We start from the raw sequence: 19,026 nt of genomic DNA, 5'->3' as shown, positions 1-19,026 counted from the left end.
AAAAAGTAAAAAGTAAGAAATAAATCTCACAATCCCAGGTCATGAGAGGTGAAAGAAAGCCTTTGAAGTACTTCATTACAATTTCAACAACTAAACCTACTACTATTGGTAACTTTCATTAAGGTTAGGCTCTACTACTAATAATAAGTAGCTACCAATAATCCAATCCAAGTTGCATTGAGCTCCACCCACCTCTGTCAGATACTAACTATAATTAGTATTATTCTTAATATTCTCTTCACTTTTCACCTCTCATCTTTAACAAGTTTACCAAATACCAACTGCGTATATTTAATGCAAATGGTATCAGAAATAGGCAAAGACCCACAGCCAAGGCATGTCTGTCTTAAAACCAATCAATAGACATGGGCACATCATAAGTTACACAACTAAATACACAGAGACATGCGTATCTCAGTTAGGCCAGCCAGCCTGGACAGTGACCAGAGTTTGGATACCCTCCTCATCAATTAGAGTAGTTTGAATATCCCATTGTAAGAAACCAAAAACAAGCAACTTCGAAAGTAACAAAATTCATTAACAGAACAAAGAAAACAGGTAGAAGGCCATCTCCATTATTTGTCTGGAACTTAGTTACATCAATTCTCATCTATATTCTGACATCCGGTCGGTCTATTCTAATTTGGAGCGTCTACAGCAGATACAGAATTTGAGCTCTTGAGCATGTTAAAACTATCTACGCTAAACCCTCGGGATGGAGGGGGTATATCCTATATGAAGAAACATATTTAAGTTGGTTAAAGCTGTCATCGAGTCGGGGAAAGAAACCATGGATTGGCATATGCATGGGTATACTAAGTTCTGTACAAGTCTACTACTAGGCATAATTTCCTAGCAAATTGATAAACCTACCTTTCTAAACACAAAAATATGAAGGCCGGCCAACATTTCTACTCAGCTTTCTTTGTTGATTCTGAATTTTCTTCCTTTCTAGACTTACTAAATGATCTTTGTGCATCCAAGACCGGCATAAATGCTTCTGTTGTTTTTTTCAAAGTGTCCTTGGCTGCTGCCTTGTCAGATTCACGAGGACTCACCAGCTTCTTCTCAACATCTTCAAATTTGGCAGTGGCTAATGGAGCTGTACCCACGTTCTTGTTAGAACTGGGTGCATCAATTGTGAGCATCGAAACCGCATCCCGAGCGGCATACCACGAATGGCCACAGGCAATACACTCCAGCTGAAAGCAAAAATGTAGTGAGTAAAAATGCCAGTTGCAACAATGAAACAAATGCTAAAGCTTTGTCACAATCTAAATTACCCTTGAAACACACTGCATATCTTAATAAAAACAAATAATCAAATATCTAATTTACAAGTCCTCAATGACAATTTCTTAATGAAATCATCATTAGGGCATTTTCCATTCATCATATTACCTGTCTTGGTTCAAATATTAACATCGTCCAACATGAATGATAATCAGCTATAACATTTCATGCAGCAGAAACAAAATTCTTTTGCATTATCTCTACATATAAGCATAAAAATATTGTCATAATCCACTATAAGCATCTGCTTACTTAAACTCACACATATGAGCTGGTCATTACCACCCATTTTAGTCAGAGAGTACGGCTAAAATAACAAGACTTGGGGGACTCAAGAGGTGTTAGAATTCACAGGAAATCTCAAACTTTGAATAGCAACCTCCAAAAGCGGACGCTATGACCACGGGCAATATGAGGCAAAAGTAGAAACCAAACAGAACAACTAATGTAAGGATCGCATTGGTGCAACTAGGGGGATCATCGGCTTTGATCCACATGTAACATCCAAATATTACAATTTAAAGAGGAAAAGTGGGTTGGAATTCCAAAGGGGGAAGCTACAATCCCCCACCATAGTTGATGCTTGCCTTACAGACAGTGGGCATGACTTTCAGATTACTTCAGCCCTAATCCCGAACTGGTATGACATCAGAAACATTTCATCTTCCTTTCTTGTTTTTTTTTATTTTGGGTGTTTTGATCGGAGCAGGAGTGCTGGACAGACTTATTCCGCAAACATTAGCCATTATGAAGCGTTGCTTCCACCAGTGTATTATCCCAATTTAAAAAGCAAAATGTAGAGGCAAAAGTAATTGCCACTAGCCTCATCATTTTGTATCATATTATATATTAGGCCCTATAAAGAGTGATGAATAAAAATTATTTTAAATAAAAAATTTGACCTATTGAAGAAGCAGAATTTTCCATGATTCATGCACTCATCCAGAATTTATAAATGCACCAACCTGATAACGAGCACCATGTCCTGCTTGAATGATGTCCCTAACTCCCACTTTGAACTCAGAGCATCTTGAGCAACGAGCATCCGTCATCTGTTTCATAGGCAAGAAGTCAATAATGTGCGCAAAATCTATGCACTGCAGAGTGCAAGGTAACCAAAATCAACTTCAGGTACAAATAGAAAGACCTGCATACGCTCCCAGTCATCAGGCTCCTTCTTTGCTCTCTCCTCAGCCGTTAAACCCTCCTGAAGTTTGTTAAAGGGCCAATTTAATGACAAATGAAAACCTTGAAGCAAGAGCAGTGATATAAAACAAATCACAAATACTTTTGCATACACTAAATGTTGGCCATTGAGTCTCAAAGCGTGTCATGCCAAGAGACCATATTCAACCCAGGGTGGAGGGAAGCACACTACCATTTATTCTATTCTTGCACAAGTGGAAACATTCATATAAAATGAGTGAAAGCATAAATACCAAAAGAATTTGATCAAAGTAAACTTGACATAAGGCTAAAAATAAATGTATTCGTTCTCTTCAACTACTCCAGCAATCCAACTAAAACCAGAATAACTTCACGCATAAACATCCAAGGAGTTAACTCTTCAGTATATCTTATGATCGTTATTAAAAAGATGCAAAATAAAAAGAACAAATCAACTCAACTATGCCTTAATTCAACAGAAATGAAATGGTTTACATGGATCTCTGTGCCATCCTTGCTATTGAGGTCATAATATAATTGGAATTTTCATAATCATTAAATCTATCAGTCTAATAAGTAGGCCTTTGTTGCCCATGAACAAACCATCTCAGGCAATTGTCCCTTATCCATTAATACTGAGGCACCCATGACAAAACTAGACCTGTTTGGATGTTATGAACAAATTTTTAAATCAGAATTCTAGCTTCCGCTCCCACACAAGGAATTGAAGTTCCTTGATTTTATAGACAGATATATCAACATACCTCCACCAGTTGAACACACTTGCCAAATTATTCTCTTAGAAACTTTACATGGACTAACCGAAGAAAGACAACACCTAGAGATATACGACATGTGTGACTACTGGACCTCCTCCATACAAAAAAAGGAAGGAGATGGAAAGGAAGATAAACTCACAAAAGTTCTAGAAACAAATAGAAATGAATTTTGAAAATCATGCTGGTAGAGCTACAAAAAAAAAGTACCTTGAACTCTTCAATCTTTTAAGGAAAAAGGTACTCATGGTCATATTTTGTAAGGAGCTAGAAAAGAACAAAAAACAATTCGGATTGGAAACAGAAAAGAAGAAGAAAAAAAAAGGTTCATCATGGCCAACCCAAATAATCAAACCAGGGGCTTACATAAAATACAACCAATACAATAGCCGAAGTAATGCTTCTGATGGTTTAATTAGACACAGGGTAACAAACAGAGGTGTGAGGAATAGAATAACTGTTATGTCACAAAATTCATAAGAGACATGTGGTAACAATAAATCAACGCTCCCATCACCCAATAAAATACGACCAATACAATAGCCGAAGTAATGCTTCTGATGGTTTAATTAGACACGGGGTAACAAACAGAGGTGTGAGGAATAAAATAACTGTTATGTCACAAAATTCATAAGAGACATGTAGTAACAATACATGAAGGCTCCCATCACCCAATAAAATGCCTACTTGAGACCAGTCAGCATAAACACTTTCCATCCCCCCTGTCTTAGCTATCACTAAGTAAGACTAGAAGGACGACATAGTCAGCACAGATGTTACCAAAATGGCCATTGTGACAAATCCGGCTAAAGGAAACTGAGTCTGATCAAAATCAAATTAGAATTTATCTTCCTTGAGAATCATCTCAAAACCGAACACCTATATACCAAAGCATGATAAAGCCATACCTTTAACTCATCAGGTGACATGTTCACTATTGTTAAAGGTTCCAACTCTTGATTTAGCAGCCGGCGGGCTAGGAATGAATTTCTCTGCAAAAAAATCGAAGAAATATAAGCACAAAATAAGACATTTGAAGACATTAAAATCTTCAATGTAGACTTCAGCAGCAAAGAGTATAAAAAAAATCTTGCCCTCAAACAAACCAAACGAGCATATAAGCACACAGAACCTTCTGACCTGGATATTGAACCACAGTTGCCGCAACTTTTGGTTATACTTCGTGGAATCTGAGGAGAGAGACTCATGAGAGGCCTTCTCCAGAGAAGTAACTGCACGAACAGCATCATCTGGCCAGTGAAAAGACTTGCCACTCTGTTTAAGACAGTAAAGTTAACATGTGAGGTATAACATCTCCTCGCTCATCCACTCCTGATTTTCAATGCACCCCATTCGTCCGAAAACCAAAAAGATATACATATATATATATACCTTGAGTGGGAAAAAGAATGTACTGCATACCTTGAGATTATGAGATCCATTTCCAACTTCTGGGGACTTACAGTCACTTGCATGGGCAATATCATCAGAACCAGATTTCCTCTTTTCATCTCCATTCGTGATGTCAGCAGAATTGCATGCATGCCTAATATTTTCAAGAAGTTTCTCCAACCATCTATCACGATGTGTGTCTCCAGTTAGTGCTGTGAACTTGACTAAAATGGAATGATATTCTGAGGAATTAGTCCTGCTTCCAGGTGTTTCAGCTTTTTGATTTTGACCAAGCTTAGTTGTTGCTTCTTCCACCCTAGAAACATCAAGGGGTGATATGTTCTTTTTTATCAAACTTCTTTTAGTCTTGAACTGCTCATCCTGATTAAAGGTGGTATCTGCAGTCTCTATATCAGGAAGATCTCCCAATCTTCCAATAGTTTTCTGAACTAGTAAGTCAATCTCATGCTGCTTATCTTCTTCATAATCCCTATCTGTCAGCTTCCAAAGTTTTTTCCCTTGGGTGTCATACACCTTTTGCACAATGAAGCCAGGATGCTGTTTACGACTTGGTAGCTGCTTATTTAAAGGAACAAAATGCACCACACATCTATGCATTACAGATTCTGCTGGAACCTCATCACGATGGAAACTATAGAACAACTCCCTTGTGTCACGTGACTGCCAGTTTCCACCAGCTTTTTTCTCTGCCTCTTCAGGTCGATAAAACCACTGTCCTAACACCATCATGCTCCCGTCTCTGGTCTTACTTATATCCTAGTTAATTACCAGTTCCAGCAGTCACAAATTAAAGATAAAGTCGTTGTAAATGTAAAGGAGAAAGAAAGTAAATGAAAATAATCAGAAAACAAACATGCAGCCCATAACATCACAAAAACATGTTTGGATTACATTAGGAAATTGGCTAGCAGCCCACAAAAAGGGCAAGAATACATGTATTTAAGACAAACCAACATACCAAGACTTTCCAGACAGATAATCGAGCAAAAGGTTTTTATTTAAATAGGAAAATGTGAGGACAAAGTAATCACAGAGAAAGAAGTGATGAACAATACATGACACAAAATCTTCCTTCACCCAGAGACTGAAATGACACAGAAGCAACTAAACAACTTGCGTGGGTATGTAAATATATGGACTCGCCCTTTTTTTACCTCGATACTGTTTACCACTTACATCAATAACGTATGTGCATGTGTCTAAAAAAACACAATTAATATCCATGGAGGGAAAGTCGTACAATAATTTCATAAAGCAAGTACCTTAATAATTGCCACATAAGGCTTTTGTTTACTATCCTCGGGAATTAGAAGAACCGCATCCTCCTACAAAATGATTACAGGATCAGCACCAAAACATTAATGAAACAAATAAAGTGATACCGTTCCCAGAAAATGAAAATTTTTCAACCTAAACCTTTTCAAAATGATATATGGACAAAACACCTAATTACCACAATATCAAGAAGAAAAATAGGAAGACAGTACGTAAAAACAAGCAGCAATAGAGAAATTTAAGAAACAACAACATTTGTAAAACATTTTCAGAGCATACAAATGTGCAGCAATTGCACAGGAAAAATGTAACACTTGATGAGAATCTTCCGTATGTAAGAAATGCATACATTATATCAACAGCAAGACATAAGCAATGCAAATTATCTACATAGACACTTAACTTCAATCTTTACCCCAACTTAATCATGTCAATGATACAAGACCCTGAAAATGGTACGGCCACTCCAAATAGAAAAATCTAAGGAAAACAGGTGAACCTGAAGCTTAGACATATACCCACATCTGACACTCAACCCATGTCTATGTAACATATCAGCTGAGGACCTCTTTGCTTCAAAATCTAAAGTATACTATTGTTCCTATACATATCTAAAAGGCAAACTTAACTACACACCACGGAAAAAAACATTTCTCAGGGAGGGGAAAAAATGACTGGAAAATTCAATTGCCTCCCTAGTCCCAAGAAGGCAATCAGAACAAGTTTGTCTGCACGCAACTTAACCATTCCATCTTCGGAAACATAGACAATAAATTTCACGAGGAAACATAGAAGAAACTGAAAAATCACATTCTAGTTTCTTGAATTTCCCTATAAATGAACAAAGAAGTTCCGAAAGTAAATACTACCATAATGCCAACTTAAACAACACTTTCCAAACAATGGAGAGTAAATATTTATGTATCTGTGAAGCAATGAATCAAAACCATTCGTTTTTCCACCAAACGCATCCGCCAAACCCTACAAACTCAACAATCAAAACCCAAACTGAAAGTCTCAAGAAACAAAAATAACCAAAATTCACTATTGCTAACAGTTCTTCAATTTATCCCAATTAATCAAACAATGCGTTCAATAAGCCACCATGAGATCGATAAATCAAAGCCCTAAAAGCCAACCAATAAACACAAACTCCCAAAACCCGAGCCCAAAACGCAAACTTACCAGGTCGTATCGGTTGCCGTCGTACTCAAACGCCTCGTAGTGTTGCCTGCGACCCCTCCCCTTCCCTGAAAGCCTAACGACCTCGCCAATCGGCTTCGCGTCCTCTAGCTGTGGCTCTTCCTCGTTGTCTTCGCTCTCCGACGCCGATTCGTCCTTAACATTTTTCCCTTTCTTTCCCTTCCTCTTCTTCCTCTTGTGCTTCTCTTCCTCTTCTGACTCCTCTTCTTCTCCCTCTCGAAGCTTCATCTGCTTCCTCTTCTTCGACGACCCGTTCTCCTCCTCCAACTGCTGGTTTTGTGGTGCGACGTCGTCTTCGTCGTCGCTGGTCGAGACCTGCGCGAACCTTCTGTTCCCCATTCTTAGGTGAAACGGTGCGGTTTGGGTGGTGTGATCGGTGTCAAGGGCCCGTCGTCTCTCTCTCTCTCTCTGTCTCGGTCTCTGCTCTGTCTCAGACTAGGGAGCTCTCAGAATGATGACGTGTGTCGCTCCGCTGTTTATAAATGCACTTGGGGATTTTGAAAATGGACCTGTAGTTTACTGGAATTTCGGATTTGCCACTGTTAGCGGCTACGTGTATTTTGTTTTAGGTGGATGACTGCAGGCGGGTCCGTTTGGTCTGGAAGCAAGTGTAGAAAATGGAGCAGACCATTTCTTGCTTCAAAGGTGTACGGAGAGGCCGAAATTACCCTTTGCTGCTACGTGTTGCGGGAGTAAGGACAACGTATTGTCCGGAAGGTACAAGCTTCCCAGAGGGGTAGGTTTTATATGATATGTGCTTAACTGTATAGGATTGGAGAACGCTGGTGAATACGTGGCGGTGATGATGAGTTAGTGGGCAGTGATTACCCGCGGTGACTGCTGAGGGGAAATTCCAACAACCGTTTGACGTGAATGTCAACAGTTAATAACAGCTCTGCCTCAGCATTTGAGAGAAGTTTCTGCTTCTTTAAAACCCAAACCGCACTTACTTGTACGCGTTTTTTAAGAATGTAATTAAAAATTAAGTGTTTTATAAAATAAAAAAACACCTTCCTCGACAAAAACATTTTGATAACAAACAAATAATGACTCATTTTATGTTTGGATTATTTTTCAAATATTGTATAAAAAAAATCATTTTTTTAATTACATTTTAAGACAATTTTGTTTGAGAAGGAAAAAGAAAAAAGAAAAAAGATGGTGAAAATTCTTTTAAAGTAAAATAATTAGAAAAACAAACAAACAAACAAGCAAAAGCTTTTTGATAGGTACCGTATGAATACAAAAGGGAATTATAAGGGGATATTTTATATCATTCAAAATTTGATCTACTGCCAAGCTACAAAAGTGTTATCCACTGGTTCCTCTTGCCATATGCAGCTATGCACCTTAGACAAAGAAAGGGATTGTCAAAGCACTAATGTTTCGGATGTTCTTGTGCTCACTGCTTTCAGCGATTTCCTTCAAACTAGTCCACTTCTTTCTCCTCCGTTTGTTTGACATGCTGCCGGTGTTTTCTGCATCTGTCGGGTTAGGACTGTTTTCAGGTTCAGCTGGTTTCTTGGACACCGATTTGTTTCGCTTTCTCCTCTTCCCTCCAAGTAACAAAGTAGGTCCAGTCCTCACCTTTGGAGTTTCAGGACTGTCCACCGTTGGAATCTCCCCGGCTATTGCTGAAGAAGCCATCTCATTCACTATAGTAACCTCATCTTCATCTGCCCGAGTTTCCACAATACGATTCTCTCTTGCTATTTCTGATGAAGCTGTCTCATTCTCTTGAATTTCTCTTGCTATTTCTGATGAAGCTGTCTCATTCTCTTGAATTTCTCTTGCTATTTCTGATGAGGCTGTCTCATTCTCTTGAATCTCTCTTGCTATTTCTGATGAAGCTGTCTCATTCTCTTGAATCTCTCTTGCTATTTCTGATGAAGCTGTCTCATTCTCTTGAATCTCTCTTGCTATTTCTGAAGCTGTCTCATTCCCTTGAATCTCTCTTGCTATTTCGGATGAAGCTATCTCATTTGCTTGAATCTCTCTTGTTATTTCTGATGAAGCTATCTCATTCGCTTGAATTATTTCTGATGCAGCTATCTCATTTGCTTTCCTAACCTCATCTTCAGCTACATTGCTCTTCTTTGAACTGACAAACTTCTTAGAAATGGATTTAGCAGGTTTCAGTTTCGAAGTCGTTTTGGTCTTAGTGGGGCATATCACTTTCATATGTCCACGTGGAGTCCCTCTCTTCAAATTCCGATATGAACAGAAGTGGCATGTATACACTACATTGTTTTGAGAGAAACTAGTTGGTTTCTTACTTTTTCGTCGTTTCTTTGATCTATTTTTCTCAATTCGAACAGTGCAGTTCAAGCCAGGCTGAAGAATTGTTTCACATCTGCAAAACAGTAAAATGCTGATCAGAGTTTTGTACCTTCTACATACTTTGAAATATCATTCATTTCAAGAAGGCACTGGAAAAAAACTAAAGCCTACAAGGCTACACTACATCACACGCATCTAAAAGACAAATCAATTCAAGAACTTTGGATGCGCATAGTGGCTGACTCATCTCGCTTTTGGAGTTGATTCAATGGGAACTTTAAAATATGAAACTAGAATGACTTGAACTCTAAGCTTATCTCAAAAGCACTTTAATTTCAACGAAAATATGACCCAAAAAAAACCGCATTGGTGAAATAAAAGCCACAAGGTTTATTAATACTTTTATCTGTGTTGTGCGCTCTAAGAAAACAGAAAGGAGATGCCAGCATCAGAAAAGCAGAAAACCAGGCATGCCATCGTAAGATTCATGTTTCATGCTAATATATAGTGCAAAATGAGTTAAGCAAAAAAAAAAAACCACCCCAATGACTGCTGGTGAGAACTTTGTTAGCAATCGACTTTATTGAAACAGATGCAATTCGGAGTGATTGTTTATCTTTCGTGGTTTAACCAATAATAACCTTTCTGAAAAGTGAAATAAAATTAAACTCATAGTAAGAAACTTACATGTAGGCTAGGCTTTCAGGTCAATAGAGTCAGAATCCTATTCTCTCTCCATCTTTCAACCCTAAACTATGTTGGATGTTTCTTAGTTTATATATCTGACTTTGGACAATGAATCCTATATGTATGTTGTTCAAGTAGAACTTTGAAATAATTAGGAATTTCAGTAATTCAATACGTTTACAAAGTTACTTTGCAACCTAGAATGCTGGCCCATTAGCATGCAGAACAATTTCAAACCTATTCATAACAATTAGTTTCCATCTTTCTCTTTATGATGTACAGTGTGCTAAGCTTAATCAAGGTAGATCGTAACTTACATAAGCATCACAAGACAATGTGGGTATGGTTAAGCTAAATATGATGTTGGACTCTGATAATAATCACGGGTGGACAAGTTTCGTGAGAAAATTATGCAATGCCACCAAACTTAAGACTCTTTATAAAGATATACAATTTTATAATGCCTGTTACAATTGAATTGGTTTGGTTCCACATTTTGGAACAGCCGATCTAATGCAATTGGTTTTAAAATTTCTAATACAATCTAATCCAAACCACTTGCATTGGACTAAAACGGTTAGCCAGTTTCTTTCGCTTTTGCATAGCTCTAACCAACCCACAACCCAAGATGCTCACTTTGCATTTGGGACAGATTAACTACAACCAACAATGCAGCCCTCTTACAGCTAACAACCATTAACACAAGCGAACCAACCATTCCAATAGCTTTCGATCACAAAATATTTCAACCATTATTGGAAAACAACAAGTTTTCTTAGTTACTTCCCAACAAAAATTTAAACACTCAACCACTTACGCATAACAAAGTCAAATTCCACACCCCAAAATGATCAATTAAAGAACATATGCATCCATGACCCGCCCTAATATAACCCATTAACCCTTTTGGTCTGCAACCTACTAAAATTGCATCAAGCCATAAACTTTAACTCCAACACTCAGCTCAAAAAGCCATATACTTTGCAACTAACTGCACTTATAACAACAACAACCACCTCAATATGCATACACTAACAAGAACGAATTTGATAAAACCAGTTCAGCTAATTCGTTTTCTTGGGTAATTCATATTTTCCATAATTGATTCAAGGAAGCAAAAAAAATTCACACACCTCTGGCAAGTAAACAGAGATGGGTCAGGAGGTACGCCCAGAGCCTCCTGAGCAGAGGCCAACGTGTGCGCGAAGAAGGCACCCAGAGAAGGAACAGAAGCTTCCCCACCAGCCCACACAGCGAGTCTCTGCAAGTGCTCGAGCTTCAGTGCAGACTTGGCGTTGACGGCGGGTCCCTTGGTTTGCTTCTTGCCAGTCAATTCTTCTCTCAGTGATATGGTGTTGTTAGACCCGTATGCTGTATTTCCCGTTCTCTTGGCTCCTCCTCTCCTGCCCATGTTTTGCTTTGTTTTGGGGCTTTTTTTCTCTTTCGGGAATTTTATCGAACACTTGGTCAGCGACGCTGCTGAGGCATATGGGATGGGAGCGCCACAGGGTTTTTTTTTCCAGCTTATGGGCCCTGAGGAAAAATGACCAGCTTTTGTTATATGGGCCTTTACTTCTTTTAGAATACCTTTCGAATCTAATTTTGATATTAAACTGTAAACAAAAGTGCTTAATTTTTTTTTGAGCTAACGACAAAAGACACCCTGATGGTTTAGGGTAGGCCTCATCATTTGGCCCGCGGGCTCATGGGCCGATGGGGGCCCGCCCGGCCCATCAAAAAAAAGCCCGGCCCGGCTCGTTATGGGCTTTGAGATGGCCCGGCCCGCCTTGGGCCGGACCGGCTTGGGCTTGAGTGTTTGAAGCCCGGCCCGACCCATAGGCCCGGCCCGATTAGGCCCAAGAAAGCCCGGCCCGGCCCGTTAGGCCCGCATACATATATAATTATGTATAAATAAGAGTTTAGGATTAGGATTATATCACTTAAATCACATATATTATTTGTTTCATTTCATTTACTTTTCTTTACTCATTCCTCAAATTGGGCCCCAGGGTATCAATTTTATCAATTTACACCCTTATGTTTTCAATTTGGTCCAATTTCATCCTTCCGTCAAGTTGACCAGACGGTCAATCGTTAAATGCTGACGTGGCACCCGTGGGACCCACCCCACCTGCGGATTAACCATTCCGTGCATGCCAATTGAAGGGTAGTTTTGGGTTTCGACAATTCAAAAAAAAAAAAAAAAAAAATCGCGCCCAAATTGGGCACGCGTTGCAAAGCTGGAGATCGAAGACAAAGCCCCAAAGACGTCGTTCGTCCTCAACCTCTGTTTAACCTAAATCCAAAATCTCCATAGCTCAGAGCTCAGATCTACGATTTCGAAGAAGTGAGAAGAAATGAGTTGGGATTTCAGGGCTCTAGGCACTCCACATCCCTCGTACGGTAAGTTGGTTTAAATTTTTGCGATTTGGGATATCTGTGGTGAATGGGTTAGAGGTCGTATAGGGATATTGTGGTTTGAATGTTGTGTTTTATATGCTTTCAAGAATAGTGGGAGAAGTATGAAAGATTTTGTCGAAAATAGGTGGTCCTTTCGCAGATTTCGAATATAGGTGGTCCTTCAAGCTAAGCATGTGCTGGCAATGTCTGGCTTTAATAAGGTCAAAGTGTCTGCCCTTTAATAAGGCAAAAGTGTTAGGTGGAAGGGTGTGAAAATAGTTGTTTAATAAAAACTTAGCCTTTTCTACAATGGGTTTATGGTGAAAATAATTGAAAACTGTGTTTTAGTATTTGTGTAATGTGTGAATACTGTGTTTTGTGTTGTGTGTTATGTTTGAACTGAAAATAACCCATGTTTGGGACATGTAATATGTAGGTGATCCTGAAATGTTTTCTATTCGAATGTACCATGGTGGTCAAATCTGTGGTAACTGTTATGCTTCTGGCAGTGTAGCTTGGTTTGATTATTGCGACAAGGATAGAATGTCAATGACTGAGATAGACAATATGGTAAGGGAGTTAGGCTATGATGGGGTGATTAGTTACTGGTATAGTATCCCTACCTGTAGCAATGGTGGCCTAACAAAGCTTAATGATGATCAAGATGTCATAGGCATGCTTGTATTTGTACCAGAGACTAGGCTAATGGACATCTTCCTACATCATGGGGTAGATAGTAATGAGGGTTGGTTTTATAGTCAATCAGGATCAAATCTATTTGTTGATTTAGAAGTTGAAATTGTGCCTAACAAAGGAGTTGTGATTGAGGAGCTTGATGACAATTATGGGGCTATTGTTCCTGTTGGTGGGAAATGCAAACAATGGAGACAACAGAAAAAAAAAAAAAAAAAAAAAAAACAAGTGTTGTGATAGAAGAGCTCAATGAAGAACCAAATGGGGAACAAAGTGGTGGGGGTACGCAAAATGCAAGGGAATCTTTTGCAAGACAGAGTGTTTTTGAAAAAGGCAAAGAAAAAGCAGTAGAGAGGGAATCTTCTGTAGTGCAAAAAGACAAAGAAAAAGCTGTTGAGAGGGAATCTTCTGCAGTGCAAACAGACAATGAAAAAGTTGTTGAGAGGGACTCTTCTGCCCCTGTAGACAAAGGGAAAAGTAAAATCAGTTCTGTTTTTGGGAAAAGGAGAGCAAGAGCTTTTGGTAAAAAGAGATGCAAAAATGTAAAGAAGACACGTGATAAAGAAGACCAAAGGTCCAATACAGTAACTGAGGGACTAGTTGAGAATGAGGTTGTTGAAGCAACTGTAGAAAAAAGCAAGTTATCAAGATGTCATCCAATGAAGACAAGAAAAGCAAGGAGAATGACCACAGTTTGTGATGAAGAGGAGTCAGCAGACAGTATTGACTCTAATTTTGCAGACCCTAACTTCAGTTGTGATGATAATGATGATGATGATGATGTCGATTTTAATGAATGGGTGGACAAACAAACTGAGTGGGTTGGAGATGGGGCCAAAGGAAAACAGCCAGAGTCAAAAAATGCTGAGGTAAAATCTTGGGATTGGGGTGCAGATGTTGAACTGGATTCAGAGGAGTATGATTCTGATAATGTGCAGCCTATCTATGACTCTGATGATGACACTCCAATGACGGATAGATGGCCAGAGTTCAATCCGGCAACTGACATGGGAGATCCACAGTTGTGATGTTGTTTGGGAGAACCCCACTGTCAAGTCCAGTTGGCTCAGTGCCAAATATATGGAAACATTGAAGACCAATCCAAGTTGGCCAGTCAGCTCATTCATGGAGACTGTGGAGAAGGATTATAACATTGGAGTTTCTATGCAACAAGTTTATAGGGCAAAAGAGAGGGCATTGAGGCAGATTGATGGAATATACACAGAACAATACTCCAGAATTTGGGATTATTGTGAAGAGTTAAGGAAGACCAATCCAGGAACAACAACCAAAGTTCAATGTGATTTCAATGAACAATTGGGTCATCCAGTGTTTCAAAGGTTATATGTGTGTTTAGGTGCATGTAAAGCAGGGTTTATTGCTGGATGCAGACCCATTATTGGATTGGATGGCTGCTTCTTGAAGGGTGGATATGGAGGGCAATTTTTAGCAGCAATTGGTATAGATGCTAATAATGAAACATGGGTGATTGCGTCTGCAGTGGTTGAGTCTGAGTGCAAGGACTCATGAGTTTGGTTTCTAGAATTGTTGGTAAAGGATGTAGGGATTGTTAACCAGTTTGGATACACTTTCATATCAGATAAGCAAAAAGGATTATTACCAGCTTTTGAGCAAGTAGTTCCTAACAGTGACCATAGGTTCTGTGCAAGACATCTGTTCACCAACTTCATATTACAATTCAAAGGGAAAGCTTTGTCTGACAAATTTTGGGGCGCTGCAAAAGCAACAACTGTTCCACACTTTGCAAGACAGATGGAAGAGCTGAAAAACCTTGATAAGGATGCTTATGATTGGTTGACAGAACCAGGAAAACCTCCCAGGCATTGGTCTCGATCACACTTCAGCACTCATGTGAAGTGTGATATGCTTTTAAACAATATGTGTGAGTCCTTCAACTCATTCATATTGCCATGTAGAGATAAGACAATATTGACCATGCTTGAGATAGTTAGGTGTAAGTTGATGAGGAGGATACAAGGCAGAAGAGACAAAATGAAGAATTGGACAAAGGCAATTTGCCCCAAGATTTTTAAGAAGGTAGAGATAAATAAGGCAAAAGCAGGTGGTTGTGTCACTATGTGGTCAGGTGGAGGAAAATTTCAAGTTGGCAGTGGTGGGATTTCACAGTATATTGTGGACTTGGATTTGAGGACCTGTTCCTGCAGAGAATGGGATTTGACTGGTTGGCCTTGTGTTCATGGAGTGGCAGCTATAAATTACAATGAGGGCTTGAACGTAATGAATTTTGTGGATGCATGTTATCACACTAAGACATATTTCAAGGCATATGAAAACCTCATACTACCTATGAATGGGATGGAGTTGTGGGATAGAACTAATATGCCACCATGTGTGCCTCCTTCATACTCCAAACATCTTGGAAGGCCAAGAAAGGCTAGAAGGAAAGAAGCAGGTGAGTCAAGCAAGAAGGCCACTATTGTTACAAAAGTTCAAGATTCACTGAGGTGTGGCCAATGTGGAAGAAAGGGCCACAACAAAAGGACTTTCCATAGGAATCTCCCCCCCAAAACAAAAATCAAAAAGAGGAAGGCTGAGGTAAACATCTAAGGGTGAACATTTGTTAATTTTATAAATTTTTATGTTTTTGGAATATGATGCAACTAACAGTTTATTATTTTTTACCTCATCCCAGCAAACTACTCAAACAAGTGAAGCTGGTCCCAATACAACAACAAGGCGAGCTAAGCCTGCAAGATCTGTGCAGAAAGGAAAATGGAAGAGAAAGGCCACCACTGCTGTCACATCCCGGATTGGCTCCGTCGTAGCACGATATTGTCCGCTTTGGGCCCCCCCTCTCTGGCCCTCACGGTTTTGTTTTTGGGAGCTCATGACCAACTTCCCAGTGGGTCACCCATCCTGGGATTGCTCTAGCCCCCAACTCGCTTATCTTCGGAGTTCCTACGACTCCGAAGTCAGTGAGCTCCCAAAAGGCCTCGTGCTAGATTGATGCGGGTGTGTACATATAAGGCACATCACCCCCTCTCCATTGGTCGTCGATGTGGGATCTTACAAATGCAGCTGGAAGTTCAAATGTACCACCAACTGATTCAGCTGCTCCATCCTCAACATCTGCCCTTCCTGCATCAACTGAAGCTTCAACTGGCAATTCTTATTTATTGAGGAAACGACCTATGGATGTGGGAGCATCAGACTTGAGCAAGGAATGATGATGGTCTTGCACACTTGTCTTTCTTTTAATGTTGGGAAATCACAGACTTCTAGTAGCTGGTTTGGTTAGGTTAGGTTATTTTGTTATCAGAAGACAGTTTTACCTTTATTAGTTGGTTGGGTTAGGTTATAATGTTATTTTGGAAGACAAGTTGCCTTATTTTGGGAAGATTGTCCATGGGAGATATTTTGTTAGTTTCTGTTTTTTTGGAAAACAGGTACTGTTTTTTTTTGGAAAACAGGTTCTGTTTTTTTGGAAGGTTGTAAATGTTATTCTATGGCCTATTTTGTTGTTATGCTACCCTAAACCCTGAATTTGTTCATATTTTGTAGAAACATGTTGTTGGAAAGAACATGTCCATTTTGTACATATTATTGCATTACCAAAAATGTCACATTGTATGTAGATTAAATAGCCATCATGTTCATTCCCATTACATAGCCAAAATGTTCATTCCCATTACATAACCAAAAGCACAGTGCTTTCCATACCAAAGGCACAGTGCAGACCCTAACCAAAAGCACACTACATTACACCAAAAGCACACTACATTACACCACAAGCACAATACTTCCCATACCAAAAGCACAGTGCATCCCTAAAACACCCCATTTCATGCCAATTCCTAAGTCTTCAGCTTCAATCCATTTGATCCACCATTCCCTCCAACGAACAACATTGCAATAAGCATCCACGACACCACTAATGCTGCCCAAAGAACCTTATCTCTGCGTCTTGCCTTTGCTAGTGAATTCTCCAACTTATCCCGCGATTTTAGCAACCCTGGAATCACAACTTTAGACCTTTCACACATTTCCATATCATACCAAACCCAGAAATCACAACCTCCTCTACCCTGCACAAAACCCACTCTGTAAATTCATATTTGCACATGCTACAATTCAAAATCTAATATTTTACATCAAATCCAGCTTTTTACCTTTGCACACACAGCGAATCGCCTCCCAGGATTCGAAATTTTCCACGACGTTAGGATTCTTGCATTCTTACCACAGCAACACACCATCGCCTTATGCTCCATTTCTCCTTCGTTTTCTGGGTTAAGGAGCCAGTACACTTGAATAAACCTTTTGGGCGGCTCACTTCTTCGAAATCGTAGATCTGAGCTCTGAGCTATGGAGATTTTGGATTTAGGTTAAACAGAGGTTGAGGACGAACGATGTCTTTGGGGCTTTGTCTTCGATCTCCAGCTTTGCAACGCGTGCGCAATTTGGGCACGATTTTTTATTATTATTATTATTTATTTTTTTTTTGGAATTGTCAAAACCCAAAACTACCCTTCAATTGGCATGCGCGGAATGGTCAATCCGCAGGTGGGGTGGGTCCCACGAGTGCCACGTCAGCATTTAACGATTGACCATCTGGTCAACTTGACGGAAGGATGAAATTGGACCAAATTGAAAACATAAGGGTATAAATTGATAAAATTGATACCCTGGGGCCCAATTTGAGGATGACCTTAAACCATCAGGGTGTCTTTTGTCATTAGCCCCTTTTTTTTGTTTTATGACCTTTCCTCACACATACTACACAGATGCTAGGACTTGAACTAATGACATTTCTTAGGTAAACAACTGCTCCAAACCACTATATTAGTGGATCTTTAACAAAAAGTGCTTAACTCTTAAATCTCAAAACAACGTAATTGTAAATATAAACACAAAATTAACACCAAAAAGATTACTTTTTGTTTTTGAAGGGATTACCAAAAAGATTAACAGATATTGTACTTCTCAGTTGTCATAATATTTGATGTAATCTCATCTTGTCAATGATACATTCTATTCCCTTATTGTTCACGTGATTTTGTTTTGCAAGTTGGATCATAAACCTTTTTAATATTAACGGTGACGAATATCTTTCAAAATTAAGATTAACAAAGTGAATGATGGTGTGCTTCTTGACACTTTTGAGTTGTAGTACCGACAACCCCTTACACTCAATTAGGTAGCTTTTCAACTATCAATGCATTATTTAACACTTACTAATTGTATTTGCGATAATTTTCAATACGTGCGTGAATAACTATCAACTGTTAGTACAAATATCGACCGTTGATGACAAGTTGACAACTGACGAGTTGTGTAGTGTTCATTGGAGAAGTTTTTCCAAAGAGATGGGGCCCACATTAGAACCGACCTATCGTGGCAAAGGTGAATCCTGTTGAAATGGCTGACTTGGCTCTTCTCCAACCTGGGATTAGCGGGAGATGAATCTGGTATTGCTTTTGCTTTGCAGAGACACTTCGAAGGATCTTCACGCTTCCAAAATCCGGGGCCCAGCACCTATTTTGTACTTATCCTTGGTGCTCCCTCTTCTTTGCAATTTTCTACACCATAGGTCCTAGTAGGACCACATATTTATTCCACCTATCATAATAGAATTATTCAATCATATAGGGAAAAAAAAACATAAACTATTCAGTGCAAATATCAGAAAAATAAACAGACGAATTTATAACTCAAATAATTAAGAACAATTATACAACAGCCGTGTTTTGTATTGATGATTGATCTACATCCTATTGTGTGATAAATATTTTCATGTGTACTAATAAAATTTCATTCTATTCAAAAATGTCACAAATAATTTTATTCAGTAGATACC

At 39.1% G+C, this 19,026-nt stretch overlaps 3 protein-coding genes across 3 annotated transcripts; 1 reads left to right on the top strand and 2 right to left on the bottom strand.

The window, feature by feature from the left end:
- Positions 1 to 517: 517 nt before the first annotated feature.
- Positions 518 to 7,593, bottom strand: LOC110760926 (bromo-adjacent homology (BAH) domain-containing protein). The gene is made up of 8 exons (XM_021963278.2): positions 7,110 to 7,593; positions 5,912 to 5,974; positions 4,659 to 5,405; positions 4,377 to 4,511; positions 4,145 to 4,228; positions 2,441 to 2,500; positions 2,259 to 2,345; positions 518 to 1,202 (listed from the first exon to the last, which is right to left on the bottom strand). Exons 1-8 carry the CDS (start codon positions 7,464 to 7,466, stop codon positions 912 to 914), a joined length of 1,824 nt encoding a protein of 607 aa, XP_021818970.1. The 5' UTR covers positions 7,467 to 7,593; the 3' UTR covers positions 518 to 911.
- Positions 7,594 to 8,327: 734 nt separating this feature from the next.
- LOC110760930 (RNase P Rpr2/Rpp21 subunit domain protein) lies at positions 8,328 to 11,645 on the bottom strand. Its single transcript, XM_021963284.2, has 2 exons — positions 11,228 to 11,645; positions 8,328 to 9,480 (listed from the first exon to the last, which is right to left on the bottom strand). The coding sequence occupies exons 1-2, from the start codon at positions 11,503 to 11,505 to the stop codon at positions 8,478 to 8,480; spliced, it is 1,281 nt and encodes a 426-aa protein (XP_021818976.1). The 5' UTR covers positions 11,506 to 11,645; the 3' UTR covers positions 8,328 to 8,477.
- Positions 11,646 to 14,210: 2,565 nt separating this feature from the next.
- Positions 14,211 to 16,396, top strand: LOC148294508 (uncharacterized). Its single transcript, XM_088253082.1, has 3 exons — positions 14,211 to 15,764; positions 15,862 to 15,956; positions 16,237 to 16,396. Exons 1-3 carry the CDS (start codon positions 14,961 to 14,963, stop codon positions 16,394 to 16,396), a joined length of 1,059 nt encoding a protein of 352 aa, XP_088109208.1. The 5' UTR covers positions 14,211 to 14,960.
- The last annotated feature ends 2,630 nt before the right edge of the window (positions 16,397 to 19,026 follow it).

The sequence above is a fragment of the Prunus avium genome, chromosome 5 (genome assembly GCF_965620075.1).
Source record: "Prunus avium chromosome 5, drPruAviu1.hap1.1, whole genome shotgun sequence".
NCBI lineage: Eukaryota > Viridiplantae > Streptophyta > Magnoliopsida > Rosales > Rosaceae > Prunus > Prunus avium.
This window is presented reverse-complemented; position numbering and strand designations above follow the sequence as displayed.

Bases quoted from the DNA above. Each gene is read 5' to 3' on its own strand.
- LOC110760926 (XM_021963278.2), bottom strand. From the start codon at position 7,466: ATGGGGAACAGAAGGTTCGCGCAGGTCTCGACCAGCGACGACGAAGAC. The intron at 4,512-4,658 runs GTATGCAGTACA...TGTCTTAAACAG, and splicing joins ATGGATCTCATAATCTCAAG to AGTGGCAAGTCTTTTCACTG. The intron at 2,346-2,440 runs GTCTTTCTATTT...CCTATGAAACAG, and splicing joins ATGACTGGGAGCGTATGCAG to ATGACGGATGCTCGTTGCTC.
- LOC110760930 (XM_021963284.2), bottom strand. From the start codon at position 11,505: ATGGGCAGGAGAGGAGGAGCCAAGAGAACGGGAAATACAGCATACGGG. The intron at 9,481-11,227 runs GTGTGTGAATTT...ACTGTTTTGCAG, and splicing joins TCTCTGTTTACTTGCCAGAG to ATGTGAAACAATTCTTCAGC.
- LOC148294508 (XM_088253082.1), top strand. From the start codon at position 14,961: ATGGAAGAGCTGAAAAACCTTGATAAGGATGCTTATGATTGGTTGACA. The intron at 15,765-15,861 runs GTAAACATCTAA...ACCTCATCCCAG, and splicing joins TCAAAAAGAGGAAGGCTGAG to CAAACTACTCAAACAAGTGA. The intron at 15,957-16,236 runs CACCACTGCTGT...GATGTGGGATCT, and splicing joins GGAAAATGGAAGAGAAAGGC to TACAAATGCAGCTGGAAGTT.